General features: G+C 46.4%; 2 protein-coding genes across 6 annotated transcripts; one reads left to right on the top strand and one right to left on the bottom strand.

Annotated features, from left to right (window-relative positions):
- The first annotated feature begins 246 nt into the window (after window positions 1-246).
- SPICE1 (spindle and centriole associated protein 1) lies at window positions 247-15835 on the top strand. 3 transcript variants are annotated; one of them, XM_066599323.1, is made up of 18 exons: window positions 247-314; window positions 1307-1405; window positions 2072-2119; window positions 3481-3627; window positions 4044-4146; window positions 4315-4436; window positions 4903-5018; window positions 5181-5317; window positions 7132-7269; window positions 7430-7689; window positions 7837-7968; window positions 8741-8882; window positions 9068-9247; window positions 10733-11079; window positions 12930-13098; window positions 14374-14467; window positions 14623-14686; window positions 15693-15835. In XM_066599323.1, the coding sequence occupies exons 2-18, from the start codon at window positions 1307-1309 to the stop codon at window positions 15741-15743; spliced, it is 2349 nt and encodes a 782-aa protein (XP_066455420.1). In that variant the 5' UTR covers window positions 247-314; the 3' UTR covers window positions 15744-15835. The 3 variants fall into 3 exon arrangements, with proteins under 3 accessions (XP_066455420.1, XP_066455418.1, XP_066455419.1); XM_066599321.1 differs by having other exon boundaries at window positions 12927-13098; XM_066599322.1 differs by lacking the exon at window positions 247-314 and adding an exon at window positions 1195-1236 and having other exon boundaries at window positions 12927-13098.
- Window positions 15836-17840: 2005 nt separating this feature from the next.
- COX17 (cytochrome c oxidase copper chaperone COX17) lies at window positions 17841-25114 on the bottom strand. Of its 3 annotated transcripts, none has more exons than XM_066599320.1 (4): window positions 25038-25114; window positions 20297-20436; window positions 19298-19408; window positions 17841-18005 (listed from the first exon to the last, which is right to left on the bottom strand). In XM_066599320.1, exons 2-3 carry the CDS (start codon window positions 20413-20415, stop codon window positions 19324-19326), a joined length of 204 nt encoding a protein of 67 aa, XP_066455417.1. In that variant the 5' UTR covers window positions 20416-20436; window positions 25038-25114; the 3' UTR covers window positions 17841-18005; window positions 19298-19323. The 3 variants fall into 3 exon arrangements, with proteins under 3 accessions (XP_066455417.1, XP_066455416.1, XP_066455415.1); XM_066599319.1 differs by having other exon boundaries at window positions 20297-20485; window positions 25038-25056; XM_066599318.1 differs by lacking the exon at window positions 25038-25114 and adding an exon at window positions 24946-24994.
- Window positions 25115-25206: the final 92 nt, after the last annotated feature.

Genomic DNA, 25206 nt, shown 5'->3' with positions numbered 1-25206 from the left:
GACTGCTATGTAACGGCTAAAAACTACAATTCCCATCAGCCCCGAGTCTGTTCGCTTTGTAAACCGCACATTCGTATTCACACAGCACAGTGCAGAAGGGGTTTGTGGACACACTGCCGCTGGGGGTGCTATCACTACAGGTCTCCTCCCGCCCCACCGCCGCTCCTCGGCCTCAGCTATAAACTGTCAGCGCAGGCTGTTAGCCGTTGTCATAGAGACGCACCCGGAAGTGACGTACACTCCGGATCTCCGACGCCGATTGGAGGCCGCAGCGGCGGTAACGTTCAATCCAGAGAGGTTCTCACAGCTCCGAGGTGACAGCGGCGTCCGGTCCGTCAGCGGGTGTTACTGACGGCTCATAAGGAGTCTGCGGGCGGCTTGTGGCGGCAGTGGGTTTAGGATCAGGGGGAGGGTCTGTGGTGGGTTATGGGGGATGAGGAGTCAGGTGGTCACTGATGGGTAACCAGAGGTCTGGGTCATGGCATTGGTGGGTCATGAGGGCTGTGGAATCGGGTGTCAGTGATAAGGGTCTAGAGTCATGGGGGTGTTGAGGGGATCCGACTCAGGAAGGGGATGGTGGTGGTGACTGAGACTGAGACTGGGACAGGGACAGTCGATGGCAGCTGACAAGGGGGGTGGGCGCTGACTGTTGCTAGGGGGTGGGAGAGGGCCGACTGGCGGTAGATGGGGGGGCTCGGGGGTCACTGGCTGGTGATTAGGGGTCTGGAATTGGGTTGGGGGGCAAGGTTGATGGTGGGTCATAAGGTGCCTGAAATCAATGGTTCTTGCTGGCATATAATGAGAGGTTTGGAGTTTGGGGCGGCTGGAATTGCAGGGTGGGGGGTTTGCTGGCAGCTGACTTGGGGGCTGGAACTGTGGGGGGAGTTAACTGTCACTGACAAGGGGGCTGGCGGGGGGTGCTGACAGTTGCTGGCGGACGGTAGAGGGCTGACTGGTGGTGGATGGTAATAAGAGGTTTGGAATTGGAGTGGGGTGCTGACTCGCTGACAGGGGGGCTGGAATCGGGAGGGGGGTTTGCTGGTAGCTGGAATTAGTAGTACAGTGTCGCTGGCAGGTGACGAGGGGGCTAGAATCGTGGGCGGCGCACTGACTTGCTGGGGGGTGGGAGAGGGCTGACTGGCGGTGGACAGGGGGCCTGGAAATGGGTAGAGGGGCTCGGGGGCAGGGTTGATGGTGGGTCATGAGGTGTCTGAATTCAGTGGTTCTTGCTGGCAGGTAATGGGGGTTTTGGAATTGGGGGGCGACCCTCTATACAGATTTTCACCCTCCTCCCCTCTTCCCTCAGATGTCGGTACGATACTGTCACCCTTTTAACGGCCGATCTGGAGTAAAGAAAGGTGCAGCCAGCAAAAAGAAGAAGACGCCGTTGCGCCAGGCCTGGGATGTGAGTTCATCAGAGGTCACTGGTGGTGCCCGAGACACAATGACACCACAGTCTCCGCCCACAGTGGTGCCCGACTGTCAATATGAGCTGTGATTGAATGTTTTCCAGTGTAGCCACCTTCACCATGTGATTTCATTACCTTCTGAGTCTTCACCTATGACCAGTCAACCCCCCTTCCCCCAAACCCTGACCCTTGTGTTCCCCATCCAGCAGGTGGTCAGCGGTGTGCTGGGGGGCTGTTGTCTGGCTATTTACATCCACCATTTCATTGGTCAGGACACCAGTAAGATGTAGCGTATATATCACTGCCTTCGTGTGTTGGTGAATTTCCCCTTCATCTCCAGGTGATACGATGGTGATTATATGGATTTACAGGATGACTGATAATCCAGCACCTCAGCGGCCCATACGTTCCTGGATTATTGTTATATTTGCTGATTTAGACAGTGGTGGATATGATGAAAGGGGAGCAGCTCCCTAAAGCAGCCAATCAGGTTGCTGCGTTCATTGCTGATCTGATTGGTTGCTTTGGGTAACTGCCACACTTGGCACCAGTTCTGATGTCCCCTGTAGTTCTATACGTTCTGCATTTCGGTGACTGTAAGCCTCATATCTGTGGATCGCAGGATGTTTGGGTTCTCATCAGGTTTCTCTTTCGTCTTTCAGAGTTCAGTCCATGATCTCAACATTCATCGTGCGACTCCTGAGGAGCTGGTGAGTACTGATATAAGACACTGAGCCAGATTTACTTGGCTGATCTTCCCACACAAGTTCTGTCCGTGCCCTTTAATATATATATATAATTTTAGTCAGCTAATGTTACTTTGGTCCTTTCTCTCTGATACTCCTGGCCTCCTCAGATGGTCAATTCTGACCAGCTCAGATCTGCTTGGGGTTATATATTTAGTTTCTAGTCAGGTTCTCAGTGGTATGCTGTTGCATTACCCCTACCACAGAAACTGCCTAGAGGGGGACACAGAAACTCCTGTCATACAGGTATAATAGAGGAGATCACAGCTCATCCCCCTGACTGTATACTTATGGGTTGAAGTTTTATTTATTTATTGAAATGATAATTAAACTGTCCACCCGGCGGGCAGAAATGGTATAGTCTCTAGTTAATGCTGTGCTGATACATCATGGGATGGACGGTGAATGATTTTGGTTTCACTCTTACCATCAAGGTGGTGCCTGATAAACATCAAATAGGGGGCAGCACTGCAGAAAGGGGCTGTAATACACAGAAGAGGCCACCAGAGTGGGTGGAAGGTAGTGGGGGGCAGGGATAGAAAAATGTGTTTTTGCCAGGGTGTCCCTTTAAGAGGCACAGGCCTCTTAATAAATGTGTCCTATCTCTGGCTGTTCTGAGCTGAAGTTTGGCATGAGTACTCATAAATTCATTTCACAATCTATTAGAAAGTCTTTGAACTTTTCCTTATACAACAATTAAAGGGGTATCCCAGCCATTTACTGATCTAGCCTCGGGATAGGCCATCAATAGTTGATCAGTGGGAGTCTGCCATTTGGGGTACCCAACAATTGGCTGTCAGCACAGCAGGGTTGGATATCCTGATCGGTGGTCAGGGCCGAAAGTGTAATGCTGGCTGGCTTCAATCCCATTGAAATTAATAGGAGCGATGCTTCCTATTACACTTCCAGCCCTGACCGTAATGAATAGCTGATTGGACTTCCAGCTCTTGTTGCCCTGTCCTGAGCATAGGTCATCAATAGTACATGCCTGAAATACCCCTTTAAGCTTCATTAATGTAATACTCAACAAACTCTTTAAGGATCCTATTGCCCAGGCAGATGTGTAGCCAATCAGCTTTTTACATGGTCCGATGATCAGGCATACGAATATTCGGACGACCTTTTGTGACCATTTTTTTTGGTCCGTGTAAGTGGCCCTTAAATGATATTCGCAAGCGGTAGATTTGTTGCTGAAAATCTTTCATACATGTGACTGACTTCCATGATTTCAACTTCTCTGGCCCCGTGTGGGTGACTCTGCTCAATCCTGCGTCATTTCGGAGCACATGCTCATTTTCCTGTATGCTGTATTTCATCCCCTGTAGGTGCATCGCCATGAGATCCACAAGTCAAAAAATCAGAGCCTGGCCCAATGGGAGCTGAAAAATAAATTGCTAAAGAATGAATGGAGGAGGCAAAATGGCGGCACGCCGGACCCCTTAGAGGACAAACGGTTGGCCCTGATGATGGAGGTAATACAGGCTGTAATGTATGTACACAGTAACTCCACCAGCAGAATAGTGAGTGCAGCTCTGGCGTATAGTCAACTTGTTAGATGAATTATATATGTAAACAGTGAAATGGGGTTCAAATGTTAGTCTGACCTGTAAAGATGGGGTACATTAGGCTAGGACATTTTTTTAGGTCTCTTCTAAAGAACTAGTTGATACCGCTATCAGTCCCTCCAGTCCCCCAGTGTAGTAATATACCGTTCTGCCCAAATGGTTTTCCTGTACTTTGGAGTGTCTATGGAGACCTATAATGAGTGGTGGGGTATTATTTTGTCATTGGGTTGTCCCTTTAAATTAGAATTGCAGCCCTATCTGGAGTTTGGGTGAAGTCTAGTAACTCTACTATGTAACTGAGCCGGGGTTGTTTCTCTCAACAGATACTCTCAGATCAGTACCAGATGAAAGACGTCTTGGAGCGCTCAGACAGGGCCATGGCTGTTGTGAAGGATCTCTTTGGAGATGCTCCTCGCAGGCACACAGGTAATGATGCCTTTAATGCCTGTTATGTATTTGTGATCATGCGCATGCTTATAGTCCAGCCCTGGTTCGCCAGAACTGAGTATTGAGTTGCCCTTGTACACATTAGATTGTTAGCTCACCTGCCCATATGATACCTTCATGTATCTTTATCTCTCTCTTCTCCCTCAGGTTTTCCAAATGTGACCATGGCTCCATCCTGTCACTTGGAAACTTCACGTGGTCCCAAAGCTCATAGGAAGGACCCCCCTACCCGCCTGTCCATCCTCAGCGAGAGTATCATGGACTCTCAGGTAATAGGACCAGGGATTGCACGCTCTGAAGAGCCTTCTAATCACAGATGCAGAAGTTTAAGGGATTTTCTGGGACTGAAAACTGTATGACGGACAGCGAAGGGTATAGAAAGAGAAATAAGCCATACTCTCCTTAATTGGCCTCAAGCTCAGTGCTGACATCCTGTTACTGCCACTCCAATTCCGGAAGATTCTGCAGCTGTCATGTGTTTGTTGTACTAGTGGACAGCTCAGCCAATTACGGGCTTCAGTAGGCTATTGCCGTTCGTGAAATTCCGCAGTACTGCGGTGCGGATCTGCATCTGATTTCACCCTTTCAATAGAAGGGATGAAGTCTGCTTCACATCTGCAACAATGGTGAGGGTTTTCCAATCCGAAAAATCAGCAGCATTTCCGCTATGTGTGAACGCACTCTAAACGATGATTTTAAGGAAGGGCGTGACCTTCCCCTTTTTTTTTTTCTTAGGCTCTGAATGAAGTGGAAGATACTCAGTCTCAGGACCAGGACGAGGAGGAGGAGGAGGAGGAGGATGATAACGTAGAGGTCTCCATCAGCTTCCAGCCCAGCCTTCACACAGACAAGTGAGCCAGCCCTGCGCTACTTAGAATCACAAGACTGTGATGCCGTCAGATGGGGGAGCCCCGGGGGTCCTGGGTTGTGTTAAGTAGCCACTTGGGATATGTAGTGAAGACTCTGCATTCTGAGTAATTTTTTTTTTTTGATGATTGCTAATCACTTTTTAGGGTTCGCCAGATATTGAATGGAGAGAGTTCTCCTCTCACATCTGAACTGTGCTCCAGGACCAGAGATAAAGTGCTGAATGTGGAGAACCCCCTTGTAACACCCAAGGGTGCCGGTCACCCACCGAATGGACAGATTGGTAAGAACATTTGGACAACAGCTGATTATTGCAATGGAGCAACTTTTTTCCACGTTTCTTCATGAAAAATCTACTGTTCTGTGTATACAGGTCCTATGCAGATGTATGTGTCTCCATGGTTACACGCACACACATCCTGTGTAGTCTGTCGTCTTACACTCAACTCCCTGCGTACTTTCTTGATAACTTGCAGAAAATAAAAGGTGGCAGAAGGAAGAGTTAAAATATGTTCACATGGGATGACTGTCCCACGACTATCGCTCTTGTGCTTTTCCATGGGAGTGATAGTCTGTTAAGGAATGGAGGTGGAGTGGACTGGAGATCTTACGGCCACCTGCCTCCATTTATAGTAAACGGGAGTTATTCTAACATTAAACGACTCCTGCTTAGGGCTCATTCATACGAAGGTCATGAAGCATTTTGCCGGTCTGTGCGAGCCGGCAGAGACCGCATATGGCAACGAGTGCACTACACATGACCGTGTATCACAGGCACGCGGGTCATCTGCAGTGTAACTTTGTCTTTTATTTTTTTTCTTTAATTCCCTGCTCCATGCAATGTATTACATATGAACAGCGTTGCATACGCTGCCCATAGACCATTATAGGGCTCACACTGCGTGATACCCGGTGAAATAGAGCATGCCGTGATGCAGCCGCCACTCCACCAACAGGGCTGGCGGCTATGCTACTCTGCTCTCTCTATCTCCTTTATTTTTGATTGCAGCAGGGGATTGCACCCTGTTCAGGCGAATAGATGAGAATCCAGAAAAGACGGCAGCTGTAGGGTTTCTCTTTATTGTAGGTATCTGAGGTCATTGTAACCTGAGAATCAAGAATTTTGCAGCAATATAGTAGCATCCAGGGATATTGTGGCGATGCTGCAGTATGGCAGTCTTCGAGGGTCATTGTTGCTAGTTATCCAAGAATAGGGAAGCAATACAGTAATATCCAGGGATCTTGCAGCATAAACCTTCCTCTACATTGGAGCTGTTTTATCCTGGAGTGATGCCCTAGACCAGTGATGTAGGTCTGGGGATTTGGATAGATAGGGGTGTGAGTTACATCAAGCTCCCCTATAGTATGACCTTAGACCGCCTGGTTCCTGATGCGTTGAACCACCTTGTACCTCCTCATTTAGTCTGGTGGACTTGTCCCCCTAGATTAGGGTGTTTCTCAACCAGACTTTAACTTTTTGTCAGGTCTCCATGAATAAGTTCCTTAATCTTTGCCCCTACTGAAGAATTATAGATGCTGGTCAGTTTTAGCAGGATTAATCTATCAAACAGGCGTAATATAAGATCGTCGTGCCCTAGGGTCCTTCTGGGCGGTGAGAGGACCACTTGTTACAGAAAGCTCCACATCAGGGGTCCATCCAGGTGTGAGAGGACCAAGTGGGTTACTAGGATCGCATCTCTGTTATCGTTAGATGCTGAGAGTCTAATTACCCACAAACTAATAAGAGGTGGATGTTTTACACTTTTTTTCATTTTTCTGTTGTTTTAAAGTCTGAAACATCTAAGTGTAACTCACATTGATACACGAATTCTTGTCTGTCTGTTCGTCGTCTTGGTCCTTAGCCCAAAGTTTTTAGCATATATACTAATAAAGAATTATGTTTTTAGGCTACTTTTCTCTGTGAAAGGGCTTCATACTTCTTAAGTTCCCTCTTTCCCAGTGAATTCTTTTCTTCTGACGCATACCCTGCAGGGAAACAGAATTGTGTCGGCCGTGTTGTGAGCCGAGCCGTTACCTGCTATATAGTGTAGTAGTCGCCTACAATGTTACGTTTCTCACTTGTCCTTCTCTCTACAGCATTAAACGCCACCACAGCAGTGAACAAGGTTAAAACGCGCCTTACCGAGGAGGAACAAGAGGAGTCTGAAACCAGTTTTGTTAACGGGTGCATATTGAACTCGCAGCCCAAACGCCACTATAAGCTCCAGAGTAAAGGTAGGTGCAATGCTGAACCCTCAAATATAAAACCGTATTCCACCACCACCACCACCTTTTTCTCCAGTCCAATCCCAAAACTCATATCCTATTACACAGCAGGGCAATAGAAATAGAAACTAGTACAAATTTTAACTGGGTCTTGCTTGTTCTACTGAAGGAAAGAAGAAGAGACCTTCCCACGTTGCCAGCAGTCAGAGAGCAGCGCCCCCGGCCACCTCTACACACGAGCTGTCGGAGTGTAGTCAGTCCAGCCTGGATATCCTCAACCAGATGATCCGCGAGGTGGAGAGAGAACTGGAGACCTACGAGAGGGAGACTGGCCGGGAAGTGCCCACCATGCCACACCCTCAGGGACTAACTGGCTTCACTCTGTCCCTGGTCAGTTCTATAAGGCGACTGGTGTCCTACCTTAAGGAGGTAAGATTGGGTGGGTGAATGGGCCGGGCTTGGATTTGGTTCTGTTGGGTTTACTTCTTCAGTAAGACAAACATACTTCCCTATGGAGGTCAGGTAGGTCCACTGATGATCTGTATCACTGACCGTTGTCTTCCGACTCTTCTACAGAGTGACCGCCAGCTGCGCCAGGAGTCTCTGGAGAGGCAGCGGCTGAAGGATGAGCTCGGTGAACAGCGGCTACTGATAGACGCCCTAACTGCGGAAATTCTTGCTATAAAAGATGGCCTCTCACTGTCCCCGGTAATGTCAGTTACTGTCTTATATCTATCAGTAGATGTTACAGACTTTATACTGCACATCCTCTATATGTTGGGGGGCCTCATTGGTTGCTGTGGAGTGCCAAGAAATGATCCAAAACTAACCAGACTGGATAGGCTATTAGTGTCTTATTGGCAGGGGGCGGTTCTGAATCCTGAAAAACCCACCAGCCTAGAGTATAAAGGGGCTGCTGTGCTTGTCGGAGCACCACCATACCTTCACTGAAGTACCCAACACTGCGCCTCTTATCTTCTGTGGCTTTGTATGGTACTGCACCTCAGCTACATTTACTTGAATGCTGAGCTACAGTGCCGTATACAGCTACAAGGACTGCATTGTGTTGGGTATTGCAAGTGCAGCAAGCCCTTCGTTTTGTGGCATCCACTGATGGGCTACTATATGGATATGAAATCTGTGTTCTATCTTAGAAAACAACTTCAAAGGTTCAAACACGCCTTGTAAAATGCCACAAATTGAGCCCCCCCTCCCCACTTTTTAACACAAAAGTAGAGAAGTCTTGCTCTCAAGGACCCAGCATTTAATTGATGTCACTATTACAGTGGGCCACGACTACTGTAATCTGCTAGTCCCAGGGGGACCCCCGCTACATGAAGATGGGATGTCCAGACTAGACAACGCCATTATACTTTACAGGTGGAGAGTACTGAGGTCTCTAGTGGCACATGCTTCACACAGTGGTAGCTGGGATCTGTTGCATTACATGGTCTCATTGCTGGGCTTCCATCTTCCATAGGGCAGTCAACGTCTAGGGTCGGACCAGTCACAGGCTTCTCCTGGAGAGGCGAGGACTAGTCTTCCCATGTCCAGCCCAGAGCAGACCAAAGCCCCAACCAACACCGGCTCTGCCCATGTGGTGGGTTTCATGACAGAACGTGGTAAGTTAAAGCTGATGTCCTAATTCTGTCTGCTTCTGGGAAAGCTGACTGACAACCAATATGGCTGCCATTCGAGTTCCCACAGGATTTGTCACTCAGCTTTTCTAGTGTCCTGAATGGTAAATTTGCCACCACTGGGTCGTTTAACAGGAGCAGAGAAATATATGAGTATCTGTTGCTTGCAGGTTCACAAAATGTACAAGAGCACAGAGACTCGGCAGCGCCTCACTCTGGTTATGATGTGTCCAGCATTACGCAGATGACATCGTTTGTGGATGTGAGTCCTCTGGTGAACTTCCAGCCCGCCATCATGTTATCTCCTCCCAGACAGGAAACTCGGTCGCATTTTGGGGACCAGTCCTCGTGTAAGTATTTATAGTCACATGTGGTGTATAAAGGAAACCATTATCCTGCAGCTGTAGTGGTTTATGTAACTATTGGAATGGCTCTTATTAACCCTTTTAAGGGGGTTGTGCCAAGTTATAAAGTTATCCACAGAATAGGGAATAACTTCATATTGTTGGGGGTGCGATCACTTAGATTCTGATAGCGGTGGGTCCTGAAGATCCCTGCATGACTGGAGCAGAGGATACACACATTGTCCCTGTTCATGTGAGGACCTTTGGGACCCTGGTTCTTGGGATCTGTGGGGGGTCAGACTAATAAAGTCCTTGTATTTTCTGTGGCTATCGAGGATAAGGCTATAAACTCCTTTTAATGCTACTTGCGGTTTTAATGCCACAGGATGTAAGTTTACGTCCTGACTGAGTGGTACTTGACACACCAGGACGTAAACTTGCATCATATGGATAGCGCAGGATCAGAAGCCGAGCCCGTAGCGGGAGCCGTTTGTTACCGATAGCTGGTCTCCCTCTGCAACAGCATGGATACAGAAGAACCGAAATCCCTCGCAGTTAACCCCCTACATGCCGCGATCAATGTAATCGCGGAGGGATGATGGGTTGCCACGGCAACAGGTCACCAGATACTGGCATCCTGGCTTACCATTGCCTATGATTGCTATTGTAAGTACAGAAGTCCTGCAATGCATTATCATAGCTGTTATGCTTCAATTTCTTTACAGGGATTTAAAAAAAATAAAAATGGTTTTGGGAAAGACTGTTTTTGTGCACTTTTGTGTGTTTTTTTAAACCTTTAAAAAATCCCACATATTTGGTATCTTCGGATCCATAACGACCTGTACAATAAATTGAACACACTATTTATCCCACACGGCAAAAACTGTAAAAATAAATAAAAATGGTACTAACAAAAACTACAGCTCGTCACGCAAAAAGCAAGCCCTCACAGAGCTCCAACCATGGAAAAGTAGAAAAATTATGGGCTTTTGAATGCCGCAATGTGTAAATAATTTTTTTAAAAATAGGATTTTATTGTGGAAAAACCTAAAAAATATTTGTGTTGTAAGTGTACCGACCCACGGAAAAAAATCATCATATCATTTATGCTCTATGAATAACGCTGTTTAAAAAAATGGCAGAATTTTGTGTTCTCTCTCCTGGTCTCAAATTTTTCTTTTTTTTTTTTTTCTAAAAATACATTATATACACCCAAAAACTGAACCAATAAAATCTACAGTTCGCCACGTAAAAAAACCCCAAGCCCTCGTATGGCCGTGTCCATGGAAAAATATCTAGAGAAAAATTCTACCGTTATTTTCTTGGCTTTCGCCCTTACAGCGTCCTCTGTGGATTGGCTGGCACGATAAAATATATTCTCCGAGTCGGAATGATTAGAGATACCGGGTGCAATTCTTTCTAATCCATTACTTTTCTGCACACGTTTCTCAGATGTCTAATTTCCCTTGTGATATCTTTCATCTATTGCAGCGCTTCTCATCAGCCATGAAATGTCATCTTCCTCATCTGGTAAAGACTTCCCTGATGCCGCCCGTTCCTACCCAGCTGCCCAGAGGCGGAGCTTACTATCTTGCACTCAGCGTTCACCTTATGTCACTGCTCCTCCGAGAGACTCATCAGTCGGTTCCCACCATACTGAGTGCCAGGTGCCAAATGGACCCAACGCCACCATGACCACTGATAATGATATAGTGTCCCTCATGGCTGAACTGACCTGTCAGAACAACGCACTGAAGGCTCAGCTCAAGCAGCTGGGTGATAAGATGGGCAGAGCTGGCAACAGCATGGAGGCTTCACAACTGGCAGCAGAAAATAAGGTAACTGCAAATGGATGAAGGAAAGTGCTGCTGATCACACAATCCTAGCATGCATTGGGAAAGTCATCAGACCCTTTCCCTTTTTTTTTTTTTTTTTTGGCCTTGTGCGAATTTAAGAAAAAAATGCCCATTATTCTGCACTCAGTACCCCATAATGACAAAGTGAAAACAAAATGTTAGAAATCTTTGTTAATTTTTAAAACCATAAAAAAGTAACATTTTGCATTGACATAAGTATTTCCACCCTGTACTCGGCACTTAGTTGAAGCACATTTGTCAGCAATTACAGCCTCCCCCCCCCCCCCCACTCACCGTATGATGCTGCCGCCACCATGCTTCACTGTAGGGATAGTAATAGGCAGGTGATGAGTGGCGCCCGGTTTCCATAACTCTTCGAATTGATTAGGAGAACTGTGATCTTAAAAGGGTAGTACACCTTCAACAAATATTGTTCTTTGTAAAATGAGAAATGGTCCAGTTGTTGATGTACTTCATGCGTCAATTCCTCAAAATTTTACAGATTTCTGCTTGAGGTCAGTAAATTGAAACCTTCCATGTTTACTTCCAGAGATACAAATCTGTCCTGGTGATGTGATGGACACACATGTAAAGATGTCTGCTAGCTGAAATAAGCCATGGATGGCCAGGACAGATTTGTATCTTATTGTCCCCTTTCCAATGTGTGCCATACATGTACGGTGGGTGTCATTGTGTGAGCGAGCTCATAAGCCAGGCCTGCTCAATACACGGCGGGTGTCTGCTGACAGCCGACACCTGCCTGCAAAAGCCAAGATCGGAGGTAACACTGAGCACCTCAATTAAGCCTTTAAATGTTACTGCCACTTTTGACTGATGGTGGCATTTAAATGTCCCAATTGGGATTGAAAAGCCACGATCGCCCCCTCTCTCCCCTTCTTTCCCCCATTTGGGTCTCATGACAGCTGGGGCCCTCTGACGCTCAGGGCTGCCATGAATGCCTGATAAAATGCAATACCATAGTATTACAGTATTTTGTAAAAGCGATTAAACAATTGCAAATTTAGGTTCCCTATGGGGACTTACAAATGAATACTTTTTTTTTTTTTCTTCAAAGATTCAAGAAAAACAAACTTTTTCCAGTCATCAGATCAAAAAACTGTTAAATTGGTAGCAATTCATCTGTAAATGTCGAATATATTAATCTCGCACAGTGAACACTGTCGGGGAAAAAATGCTGTACGCAATGCCAGAACTGTGTTTACTTAGTGACCCTGTCTCCAAGAAAAAACTGAATTAAAAATCAATCAAGAAGTCATATGTATCCCAAAAATGGTGGCAGTACAAACTACAAGTCGCCTCCCACAACCCCATCAAGGTAAAAATAAAACAATGGGTCGAAAAATGGCAACAAAAATCATTTATTGATTGATTTTTGTGTTATTTTATATTTTAATTAGTACTGCATTAGAAAAAAAATATTATTTTTGGTATCACTGCAATCGTACGGACCCATAGAATTAGGGAAAAATGCTATTTTTACTGGACCGTTAATGCTATAAAAACAAAGCCCACCAAAATAGTGCAATTACTAACTTCCGTTACGTCTCGCTAAGAAATTTTTAAGATACTTTTAAAAAAGTTCTTGTATCTGGAAAAATTTAAAAAAATTAAATGGGATGGGGGGGAATTAATTTAAAAAAAAAAAAAAAAGACTGCAATGGGAAGGGGTTAGGTAAACCGTGAAGGTTCCTATTGGAAGACTGCAAACAGAGGTGGCAAATCATCATGTTTAGGAAATGAAAACACTTTTTGAAGCTGATTGTTTGTTCCCAGTGATTAAGCTTGGTGTCATTCCCATCTCTCTCCAGCAGGAGGTATCATGTATACAAAGTCCAGTCACTCTAGAGATGAGGATCACGGAGCTGAACCGGCAGAGCGTGGAGGCTCGGGATAAACTGCTGAGACTCATCGAGCAGCAGAAACAGAACCTGGTTGTTTCACCCGCCATCTCGCCCATCACGCCACAGCAGGAGGAGCCAGGTACTGCGCCCAGCAGGGGATAAGCTACGCCTTCACTTCATTATTTGTGTGGGGTCTGTTGCATTCCTAACAGTTGCTTCAACAGGAAGGTCTGTGTGCTGTTATGTAAAATATTAGCTGAAGGCTGGCAGCGGGGGCACAGAGCTGAGTGACTTGGTATGGGCACCGCACAGCTCATATACTGTGAATGCACACTAAGGCCTTATTCAAACTGCGCTGCTCATGTATCTCACGGACCGCACACAGATGTGTTCCCTATGAGGCTATTACACACAGGGGCTCTTTCACACGGACATTTGGTCCATATGAAAAAAAAAGTCTCTGCGTGTCCTAGTCTCATCCACATCACAGACAAGAGTAGCACACGGAGTGTTCCAGCAGATCGGACCGCGCATGGATGTGTGTCTAGTTCCTGTCTGATGTGAGTTGCGCCCAAGACTCTCGGACTCAACTCGAATTTAGACGAATATAAAGGAACTACATAACCAGCAATTCCATATTATATGCTATGTTATAATTCCATCTATTGGCAGTAATCACACGGCGGGTTTCGCCACAGAATTTAATGCACTGAACCTACCCGTAAAACTGTGGAAGAAATCCGTGGCTATTCTGTTGTGGTTTTTGCCACAGATCTGCGAACAGAATTGAGCGGCTCTCGCACAGCCCGCTTTTTACTGTTAGTAGTATGGCAGTTCAAACACCACCGGGTAAAACTCCTCCATTGATTTCAGTGGGGCTTTGCTGGGCTGTGCTCGAACGCGCCATTTCTAACAATGCAATTTGAGCGTTTTAACGCACCTCATCACCCAGCACTGTGATGGGTGCATTAAACGCTATAACATGTCTTTGAAATAACAGTAAAATGCTGCAAAAACAGCATTTTGTGAGCACGGCCTTTACCCTAGTAATGGACAAAATTTGCGTGCAGACTTCCTTAAGCATTTGCGTGCAGATCCACTTGGTGACCTATCGCTACTTCTTGTCGCTTCGTACAGAAATATGTTGGAAATTCTAATCTTGCTCATTGACAATGTTAAAGTCGCGTGTGAATCCTCGGCACAATAGCCAAAGATTCTGCTGCGGTTTTTTGGGCGGATTCCACGTGGAGATTTCTCTGTGAACATCTGCTGAAGGCGACTGTTGCCCTTAGACTCCTAGTGTGAGGGCACGCACTCAGGTGGGCATAGTGTAGTTATACCCTCTTCTGTATCTGCTCACTGTGATAAGTCTGTTCCTAGCCGCCATGTAACTTATCCCACCATGTGTTTCTAGGAAGAAGAGTGCGACAGATCGATGCGGTGCTCCCAATGCTGCAGCTCACCGATTCCTCTATAGGGGAGACACCATCCCCAGCCAGTGGTCGCAGGTAAGGTTAGATGGATTTTTCGGTCTCTCTTGCTCAGTTAATTTTTGGAGTAAACCTGCACTCTGAGAGAAGTTTTCTTGCACCGGACACTGGTTGGGGTAAACACATCTCCTAAAATGCGCTGCAGCAGAATTCCTATTTTCAATCTTTTCTAGGTCGAGTGCATCTCGGAGGTCCAATTCATCAGTGACCAGCTCGTCCAGAGGAGGGAGAGTACAGGTAGGTATAGAGGACTGAAATCCTTCATTACAAGGCTGCGTGTAGAGAACAGATGGGGTAGGGGGGTATTCTCAAGAAATGGACTTAAATTCTCCTCTTAACTCAGCGGTGTTCCTGCACGGCTTCACCCTAGGGCCCACTCAAATGGCTGCATCTTCTGCCTGTGTATTGCAACTAGAAGTGGGACCACCATTCTAATGAAAAAATGTATCAATTTTATTTTTTGTGGGGGTGGGATGAAGACCTATGCATTGATAAAGATAGTGTAAAGGCCCATTTACACACAAAGATAATTGTTCAAAAGATATGTTTTAAGTGACTGGTTTGCATAAGCTGCTAATGAACACTAATGTCTATTAGCAACTTATCACCTTCATTTGCATGTAAATGAGCCTCTAGGACTTGTATGCAGAGAACAGCAGTTGGTCTGTTCTCTGCATTCAGCTCCTTCCTGTTCTGCTGTGGGCTTTCTGCTGAATACAATGTAATCAGCACTACCATGGAGAATACAGCACCATGGACAGCAAACAGCCTATGGTCTCTTATCTTACCACCAGCTGAATGATGGATTTTATGCTCACCTAAAAATCATCGTTCAGCCGAAGAGTGAAAGATTTACTCACGATTATTGCTCAAATTATGGCTTTTGAGTTATAATTGCTGTGTGTAGAGTTTTCAAATTCCATTAGAGCAGCAGTTAGACTGAGAATGTAAAATGGAACGGTAATTAAACTCACTTTATTTTTTTTTTTTTTCAAACCTTGTGTAGCAGCATTTTTTATTTTTTTTAATGTACACTATATTTACAACTGCAGTCTACTGACTGCTTTAATAATGCACTGCAATAGCTGTGTATTGTAGTGCATTATGCCTGGCTTGCACATGGGCAAAAGTGGCAGTAAACTGGATCAAGCCAGGAGAACTGATAGTCTGTATCTACTGCGATGCTGTATTTGTGATCTACAGGTACCAGCTGTACGCTGACTGCTCTCTCTTTCTTCCATAGGTTAAGGACAAGGAGGAGGGCTGGTTTGCACTTTCCACCCACATCTCCTAACTCTGTGATTCTGACCCGTCTCATCAGTGTTTTATACTTGTATGTAATTAATTTATACTACAGTTTCTTAATAAAATCAGTTTTGTTTTTTTTCCCCTGGCTGTTAATTGCTGTAGGACTATCTGCAGCTGTTGGTGTACAGCAAAAGGGGAGCTTCCTACATGGCGGATTTCTCCACAGCAAAATCTGTGTAAGGCTGGTTTCACATGGGCGAGCTTGATATCACGTGTGAAGGAAAGCATTGAAAAGCAGGGGTTTCATAATTGTGTTTTCACGTGCTCTCGCATCCCGTGATTTTTATCGCCCACGTGAAACCGCTCAGAAGGACGGTGTGTGCAATAGAAATGATCCTCGGGTCAATCGCTGGTAGATGATAAAAATCTCCACCTGCTTGTTGCTGTATTCTGTTACGGATGTTCTCTGTAGAAACGGACCGCTATTTCAGGCCATGTAAAACCGACCATGAACGAAGTTGAAGCCAACAGCAGGAAAGACTACTTCCATCATGTCTAACTTCTACTCAAATCAATGATAAAAGCAGCATCAAAGGTGAAGAATTCCAAGTTAGCCAGATATTTTCAAAAAGTAGGCTTTTTTTTTTTTTTTAATTCCATGGTCAAAGACAGCGACGTTTCGACCCACCCCCTGGGGGCTTTCTCACGCTGGTATAACATACACCATCTTAGCTCATGTTTTAAATAGAAACAAATAACCAATCAACATATCACAATTACATAAAATCTCTCACACATGTGAAAACACATTTCTCATGCTTACCATAGGCTGGCATGTAAATGGCAATCCAAAGAAGAGACTTCTAGCACCTGTGACACTCCACACTGCGACTACAGCCGCCATTAAGCGCTAGTTTGTATAACTGCAAAATGCGCATGCGTGAGATTTCGGGCGTCCGTGAGATTAGCGGCGGTTATCTTGCCTAACCCGACACTGATGTGGATTGTACAGGGCCTAGTGCAAATCTCCCACTATGCTCCCGTCACATCAGTGTCTCAGCAGGTTTCTCTTCTAACATAGTAACATAGTATGTAAGGCCGAATGAAGACAATGTCCAGCCTGTCTATCCTACTGTGTTGATCCAGAGGATCTAGGCATGCGTGGGACTTTGAAGTCTCGGGAGGACACTCGCAGTCATTTTGTCCATCCTTACTGAGATATATGCGGAGTTCCCATGGTGATGTGACAATGTCCACCCGGTCCCACTCAGCTCTGCTGTAACTGAATTTTGTCAATATACTCGCGTTAAGCACGCTCAGACACCTAATCTGTTATAATCTAAAATTATATAGATTTTAGTTGAAAATCCAACACCAATTCATTCACAATTGAGGGGAGATCTCTCTCCCCGCTGCAACTCACCTGTCACCCGCGCCGGCTCCTGAATCTTTAGAGACGAGCGGGGAGATACTCGGCTAAGGCACTACTCGCTCGAGTAATATGCCTTAGCGAGTATACTCGCTCATCTCTAGACGTCACCCTAGGAGATGGTCACGACTCTGTGCTTGCAGCAGGGAACTTTACCATATGGTTTATCATTGGAAAGGAAAATAATCTATACTTTTTCCAGGCCTTCTCACCCCTACAGCTGAGGCTTTGTTACAGTGTATCAGTCTATACAACACTTAGCAAGTTGCACTAATTTCTCTCCGGCTACAATACAGCAGGCTGACGTCCCGACTGTTTACAACACAGTATTGTTTACTAGTGATCCAGGCGGGCATAATTTGTGCTCTTAATGCAGACCTAGCCCACCTTAAACCCCAAGAATGTTCATTTACTGATGACAAGCAGAGATCTTACAAAGAGATAGGAATTAAAACCCACAGCATGTTGCTCAGCTGCAGTAACTGGACCGATTGAGCAGGAGCTTTCCATTATCGCATGATCCGTTGGGCATGGATGTCAGCGTAGCGGTTTCAACATCGTAGGATTGTACAACGCCTTGCGGCAAGTTAGAAAACTTGTTCCAGTGTGGTGATAAGTCAGCCGTGATGTAGGGGCGGGGAGAGAACAGAGAATCTGGACTGCGAGAGAACAACTCTGAATCTGCTGCTATGAGACGCCAGGAAACAGACAACGGAGATTTCCTGAACTTTTATTATAATTTAAAAATAAACTTTATTAGATTTGCAGGAAGGTCTGATATACATGTAGCTGAAATCTCCACTCATCTTCCCCTTCCGGGTCTCCAGCAATATTCTCACATCAAGAAATAAGTTAACTTCTCCCAGCAGCACACACACCCTGAAAGAACAAGGCACGCTGTAATGGAGGGGTATGTTATGTGAGCGCTGCCCCTAGTGGGGGGGGACGAGTAGTCTGCATGTGTAATAGCCCTTCCCATCATGCTCATATACAGGTGCCAGGAGCAGAGCCCGCTCCTTACATGGTGGGTATCCACTAGCTGACAGCTATTTCGGGACATACAACTTATTGATCACTTTCTATTCAATTTTTTTCTTGGAGACGGTATAGCCAAAAAAAAACAATTCTAGCATTGCATTATTTTTTTCTGCTGGCATTTAGTGTGCATGATTAAGGACTTCGTCACACGGGCATCAGCAGTTTTACGTTCGCCCACCGGTGATGAAAAACAGGTGAATGAGGGCGCAAAGTTAATGTTCGTGCCCCCGTTCAGGCGGCCTGGGCCTGCAATGCCATTGGGCGGGAGGGAGGAGACATATCTCAGCTAAGCTGCCTCCCCCTCACCGGCTCTCAGCAAAGGGAGGAGGCGGGAGGTAGTGTGCTAAGCTCCCACCCCCTCTCCGCCCTTTGCCGGTAGCCAGCAATGGGAGGGGGCGGGAGCTTAGCAACTTGCAAACAGCCGGCAAGAGGAGCAGAGAAGGGGAGGAAGTTTACCAGTCCCATGGGAGTCTATGCAGCCGCCGATGCATTCCGGCCAGGAAGATAGTTCCAGAACTATATCTTTCCTGGCTGACGTAAAAGTGCCCGGCGCTATATTGGCTAGCCGGGTGCCTTTATGCCGCGGGAATACGACCCTCTGATGTGATGTATTAGATGGTAGCGTATATCGGCCGCCATGAAAACTGCAGCCGATTTACGCTTTTGTGAATAAAGCCTAATACTGAGATATCTTAAACTGCACTTTTATGGAAACTTTTTTTCTATGCAATGACTTGGGGAAAGGATTTCTCTTTAAAAACCCTTTAATATTTTTTTATTTTAACGGCATTGTATATGCTATGAAAACAACCCCCCAAAAAGTTGCAATTGTGGGGGTTTTTTTCTTCCAACTTCTCCCAAAATTTTTAAGTTTTCCAATACATTTTATGCTACGTTAAATGGTCCCATTGAAAAATACAACTCGTCCTGCAAGAAACAAGCCCTCATGTAGCGATGTCGCCAGAAAAAAAAAAACGGAGGGGGAAAAATGGCTACAGCAGAAAGAGGAGAACATCCCACCCACTATACTGTACTGTGAATGCTGCATATTCCCACAGCTACTCCTGCTGCTGCAAATCCCAAGTGTTTCCCCCCCCCTCCGTATGAATGAAGCCATAGTGCAGACGTCTTACCGAACGCCCAGACCTGCCCGCTGTGGTCACACTCTGAAGCCGAGGGCTCTCATACAATCCTTGTGGGCCTCGATCAGATCCTGGCAGTGCTCTTCTCCCTTCTCAATGATGCTGGGGAAAGACGGATCAGCCATGAATATTATTCCAGTGGTAGCATCAGAAAGCAGCCGGGTGACTTGAACATATGAGGGGTGGCGATGCAGGGGCTGTCTGTCTGCTGTGTTGCGCCAATTGTTAACAGGGCACGGAACGGCAGAATGACTGACAGCGCTGACGTAAAACTAAACGATATGACGTTATTCTGTATCCACAGGATGTGACCGCTGGGGCCACACTGATTCCGAAGGTCCCTGCTTGAGTGGATCGGAGGGTGGAGGGTGCGTGCCGCTGCTCCAGTCACTGCAGTGCCATAGATTGCTGAGTGCTCATATTTGGCAAGTTCCGGCACTGTCGCTGTAATGAATGGAGCAGCTGCACGCATGTACGTCCCTGCTCCATTCATGCGGGGACCTTTAGTACCCCTATCCTGTGGATAACTTTATATCTTGGTACAAGCCTTTTCCCTCTGTAGTCAGTCTATACGATTTAAACGCAGATGGAACGTGTATTTCAAAAGGACTTTGTTGTCCTCAATGAGCCAAACAACTGCAAGTGAAGACTGATTTTCTCATGCCATAGGGGCCAGACAGTCTCAGGAACCTTCATAACTCCCCCAACACCGCCCTTCTCTCGGCAAGAGAGGTGAAGATGTTCTCCACGTCATCACAGCGGTGGTTAAAGTCTCTTGCATGTGTCACGACATCCGAGATCAGCACATCTACCCCTGTTGTGGGCAGATTCACCCATTCCTACTGCACATGCGACAATCCCAGACGCCATGGACCTCCACTGATCATATATTTACACCATTGCCTACTGAGGCGCCATCACTATCCCTAGTGTACATGGGGGGGCTGGATCTTGTCGGTGTATTGTGGCCAACTTATTCCGCTCACTCACCAGGCATCCCGCACTTTCTTGGTCTCTGGACAGGCACAGCACGGCTTCAGGGGCTTCTTCTCTGGGGTCTCAGAGCTCACAGGGGTCGACTCACAGCTTGCAGCAGAAAGACCGGACATGATGGGACTTTTTGTGGAGGACTTAGAGGGAAAACGGCACATGGTCAAAAAGACCCTCAACTGCAGAGCACTGCAATATAAACTTTAATACATGTAATACAAGGCAGCCATAGCAGAGCGACCCTAGTGGTGTGAAGAGGGAACTACACCGATATCAGGACACAGACGGCACTCAGTGGAACAGGAGACAGCCATGTTGCAATGTAATTCAATGGCGGATTGGGGCCGGAACTACAAGGCTCCCACTGGGTTTAAAGGGGTTCTGTAGTTTATATAAAAGCTTAAAGGTGTACCCCAAGATTAACCTCTATCACCTATCAAGTATGCCCTAAAAGGCGATTGGAACAAGAATTCTGAAGTTGGCACAGAAAACTTTTGCTGAGGGTTTGTTACAATTGTATGCAGTCTAACAATCCTCGGCTGGCCAGTGTATCAGGAGAGGAGAGAGATTAGTGATGTTCATATGATCTAAAAGCAGCTTCTCTGTTCCGTCGTGTTTCTCCTCTCCTGTAAACACAGGAAGTTGCGTCGTGCGCCAATCCGGGGAAGGGGGGGGGGGGGGGACCATATACTGTTTGCTATATACAGGCTGCTGCATGTTAATCCTAAATATCAATGAGGACGTGGCTGCACCTAACCTGTGCCCGTCTCTACTGCTGGCACCATGCCCCAAAGCCTCGTGGCTGCACCTAACCTGTGCCCGTCTCTACTGCTGGCACCATGCCCCAAAGCCTCGTGGTTGCACCTAACCTGTGCCCGTCTCTACTGCTGGCACCATGCCCCAAAGCCTCGTGGCTGCCATCTGATCTCAGGCTACTTCTCACCTCTCCTGTTCCTCTACAGATGTCTTGTACCGTCTGACTTAATCCTTGTGACCTTCAGCATGACTCTACAATGTCACGGCTGGAGGCAGCATGGGCTCCCTGTACAGCGGCGCCCTCATATCACCCACATTTTTCTACTAACCGCAATACAATTTCTGCTTCCGAATAAAAACAGACAAATTGTTACTAGATTTTCTTTTAGCTCCTCATAATAAACAGGTTACACTCACCCGTCCCGGTTCCCCGCAGCTCCAGCGCTGCCTCTCCATGGGCTGCTCTAGCCAATCAGCAGTTGGCAGCAGCCTGTAAGCAGACCTAGTGGGGAGATGGCGCTGGAGCTGTGGAGACCTGCGATGAAAAAGGCCTCTACTAATTATTTGTACGTGTTTAAAAAAAAAAAAATCTTATCAAGGAAAATCCCTTTAAAAGAAAAAAAAAAAAAGTTCACATGGTTTTGATGCAGATCCACTGCAGATTTCACCCAATTCACCCTTTCAAATGAAGAGGCGCACAAAATCTGTTCAAATTTTGACACTATTTCTGGAAGGGAATTGGATACGGATTTTCCACTACTGTAGAAATAACTTTTGGGGATCGTTCACATCAGCGTTTTGCTTTCCATTTATAAAAGATCTATTTATCTTTTAACCCCTTGAGTGGCACGCCCGGAAATTTTCCGGGACGGGCTCCACTGCTCATAGCGACATAGCCCGGAGGATTTCCGGGCTATGTATCACTATGGGAGCTGCAGAGCACAATGCCACAAGCTGTGACAGTGTGCTCTGCCTGCACAGACCCACAGAGAACAAAGCAAGGGCTTTGAAAAACCAGCAGAAGATATTGCCGATATGCCGGCAATCTCCTGCTTTGTTTACAGGTTGCCATAGAGACCATAAGCCGATGGTCTCTGTGGCAGGGAGAGCTTGGTGCTTGGCTGTCAGAGGACAGCTAGGTGCTAGCTCTTACAGCAGAAATCAGAGAAAACCTCCGATCTCTGCTGTGTTAACCCTTTACATGCTGCAGTCTATGTGACTGCAGCATGTAAAGGGCTGTCACTGCAGCATGTAAAGGGCTGTCACCATCGGACCCCCAGAATGTGATCAGGGGTCCTGATGGGTCCCTGTGGAAGTCCCCTAAAGGGACAAAAAAAAAAGTAAAAAAATTATAAAAAAATAATAAAAAACACTTGTCTCCCTTTACTTTGTAAAAAATCAAAAATACAAATCACACATCTGGTATCCATACGTCGTAATGACCCAGAGAAGGAAGTTAATACATTATTTAACCCCTTAATGACATGGCCCCTTTTTTTCTTTTTTCCCCCCCATTTCTTTTTTTCCTCCCCCCCTCTTTAAAAAATCACAACTTGTCCCGCAAAAAACAAGCCCTCATATGGCCATGTCAATGGAAAAATGAAAAAGTTATGGCTCTTGAGACGCAACTTCAAAATTAGTTGAAATTCAATGATTAGATCATTTTAAAAAACCTGCCCTGGTGGGTCTGACAGGGTGGTAGGAAACCCGCCACTCAAGGGGTTAAATGAAACCGATAGTGAAGCCACATTAAAAATGAACCAAACAGAAATTATAGTTACCATTCTTTAACAAATGTAGCAGATAAATCTGTGAAAAAAGACCATTTCTATCAGTTTATTTCCATTCCCAACTTTGAAAAGTTCCATATAGATGTCACCCCTGGTCAGATTTGAACCTACAATTCCTGTGTTGTAAGGCAACAGTGCTAACCACTGAGCCACCAGGTGTTTTTTTTTTTTTTTTGCTACTCCAGAGGACAAGAAGATGAATTACAATGAGAACATACAACCTCCATGCAGTTGTTGTCCAGAGTCAGATGTGAACCTACAACCCCGATGTTATAAGGTAATAGTGCCGAACACTGAGCCATCAACAGAAGAAGGGGAGGAAGATCTTATTCACCTCCTTTTCCTTCACCATCTACTCTGGAGGAGACATAAGAGCATGGTGACTAAAGCCCCACTTACAAGGGACGACTGTCAAGCAGATGATGCCTGACACTCGTCTCCACATGTACTCACTCCTGTGCTGCTGCACAAGAGCGAGTATCGCTGGCTCTCAGCAGGGAGGCTGGAGGAGATTTCACTCCTCGCTCTCCCCGACCCTCTCCATTGACATAACATAGCAGCCGTTCAGTACTGAACAGCTGCTATTTACACTGAGCGATCAGCTTATTGTCCATCGTTTATGCTGCATAAAATCCTGAACGCTGATCGCTCATCGTTCAGTGTAAATAGCAGCTGTTCAGTACTGAACGGTCGCTGTGTTATGTCAATGGAGAGGGGCGGGGAGAGCGGGGAGAGAAATCTTCTACAGCTGTCATGCCTCCCTGCTGGCTGCTCTGTAAGAGTCAACGCTACTAGCTCCTGTGTAGCAGTACGGTAGCGAGTGTATGTGAGGACGAGTGCCGGGCATCATCTGCCTGACATTCGTCCCGTATAAATGGGCGCTGAGGTTTTAGGTGCAATTTTGACCAAAGACAACATCTGCACGGAGTTTGTACGTTCCCTTTGTGTTCTCCTCCAGAGAAGAGAGAACAAGCTGGTGGCTCAGTCCTTACTGCTGCCGCCCTGCAGTTCTGGAGTTGTAGGTTCAATTCTGCCCGAGGGTGATGTCTGTATGGAGTTTTTCAAAGTTGATGCTGCCATTGCCAAGATTTGAACCTGGGACTCAAACACCGCAAGGCAACAGTGCTAACCACTGAGCCACGGTCACTGAGGAGCCGCCCCATACAAGAAAATGGAAATTTCCAAGTAATCTCTGAAGCTGAAAGAGACAAAATAGAATCAGCAGCCGGAGCAGAAAGGAAGCGGAGAGAATCCCACTGAACTGGATGGAAGTAAGGCCGCCTGCAGACAGGCGGGTCGGATCCGGCGGCGAGAATTCTCACCACGGGACCTGACCCGAGCGCCTACAGGGACAAGCGCGTACTCACCCGCACCCGCCGGCTCCGGCTGTTTGATGTGCTGGCTTGCCAGGCAGCCGGCGCATGCGCAGACCGGAGCCGGGTAAGTGACATTTCTGTGCAGGGCTCTGCAAGCCCCGCACAGAAATAGAGCGCGCCGCGGTTTGTTTGCTGCGTGATATTTCGCGCGGCCAAATCGCGGCCGTCTGCATAGGATTGCGTTTGTTAAGAAAACCCATAAAGGCTTCCAGCAGCGGAAATTCCGCGGGAAATCCAGTCGTGGAATTTCCGCTCGTGTGCAGGGGGCCTAAACAGAAGTTTTTTCTGTCTTGCCGCTCCTCTCACGGAACAGCAGACTGGAAACCCGGAGAGCGCAGATGTGAGCGAGTCCTTACCGCTATCTGCCACATTTCATGCATGTAACTAATTACAGAAGTTCCATTAATGTCTCTAGCTGAGGGTTTGTTACAATGTATCAGTGTAGAAGGAGAATGTCTAGACTGGACACAATTGTAACAAACCCGCAGCTCTGAGAAGTATTCAGCCTCTAACTATAAAGAACATTCCAATTCGATGAAAGCAAGCAGAGATCTTGAAATCAATGAGGAACTAAGATATAAAAGTTGCAGAACTTTTCATAATACATCGATGAGGTTTTATACACTGGAGGAGCGCTGCATGCGTCTAGGAAGTACTAATATCTGTATCATTAGAAGGCTGCATGACCATATAGTCAAGACGAAATCCAGATGGTCAGCCATATTACCTCCGATGCGACCAGCGGCTCCGATATCCCCCTCCCCCCACGTCCCATATAACAGTATATACAGAATACACCCCCACACCTCTAATACTCACGTGTTATATAAGGCAACCAGGACACCGCTGTACTGCGCAGGCGCTCGCAGGGAATACTGGGAACCGTAGGGCACTCGCTAAGGATATCGGGAAATGTAGTTTCTTGTTTTACGTACGCAGGCATTCCAGCAGCGCGGTATTTCCACAGCAGCATCTAGTGGCCGTACCT

The sequence above is a fragment of the Eleutherodactylus coqui genome, chromosome 4 (genome assembly GCF_035609145.1).
Source record: "Eleutherodactylus coqui strain aEleCoq1 chromosome 4, aEleCoq1.hap1, whole genome shotgun sequence".
Classification (NCBI taxonomy): Eukaryota; Metazoa; Chordata; class Amphibia; order Anura; family Eleutherodactylidae; genus Eleutherodactylus; species Eleutherodactylus coqui.
The sequence above is the reverse complement of the archived record's forward strand: the minus strand, read 5'-3'. Positions and strand labels throughout refer to the sequence as shown.

Bases quoted from the DNA above. Each gene is read 5' to 3' on its own strand.
- SPICE1 (XM_066599321.1), top strand. From the start codon at position 1,307: ATGTCGGTACGATACTGTCACCCTTTTAACGGCCGATCTGGAGTAAAG. The intron at 1,406-2,071 runs GTGAGTTCATCA...TTCGTCTTTCAG, and splicing joins CGTTGCGCCAGGCCTGGGAT to AGTTCAGTCCATGATCTCAA. The intron at 13,099-14,373 runs GTACTGCGCCCA...ATGTGTTTCTAG, and splicing joins GCCACAGCAGGAGGAGCCAG to GAAGAAGAGTGCGACAGATC.
- COX17 (XM_066599318.1), bottom strand. From the start codon at position 24,993: ATGGGACGTGGGGGGAGGGGGATATCGGAGCCGCTGGTCGCATCGGAG. The intron at 20,437-24,945 runs GTAATATGGCTG...TTTCCCTCTAAG, and splicing joins AGCCGCTGGTCGCATCGGAG to TCCTCCACAAAAAGTCCCAT. The intron at 19,409-20,296 runs GTGAGTGAGCGG...GTCTTTCCCCAG, and splicing joins AAGAAAGTGCGGGATGCCTG to CATCATTGAGAAGGGAGAAG.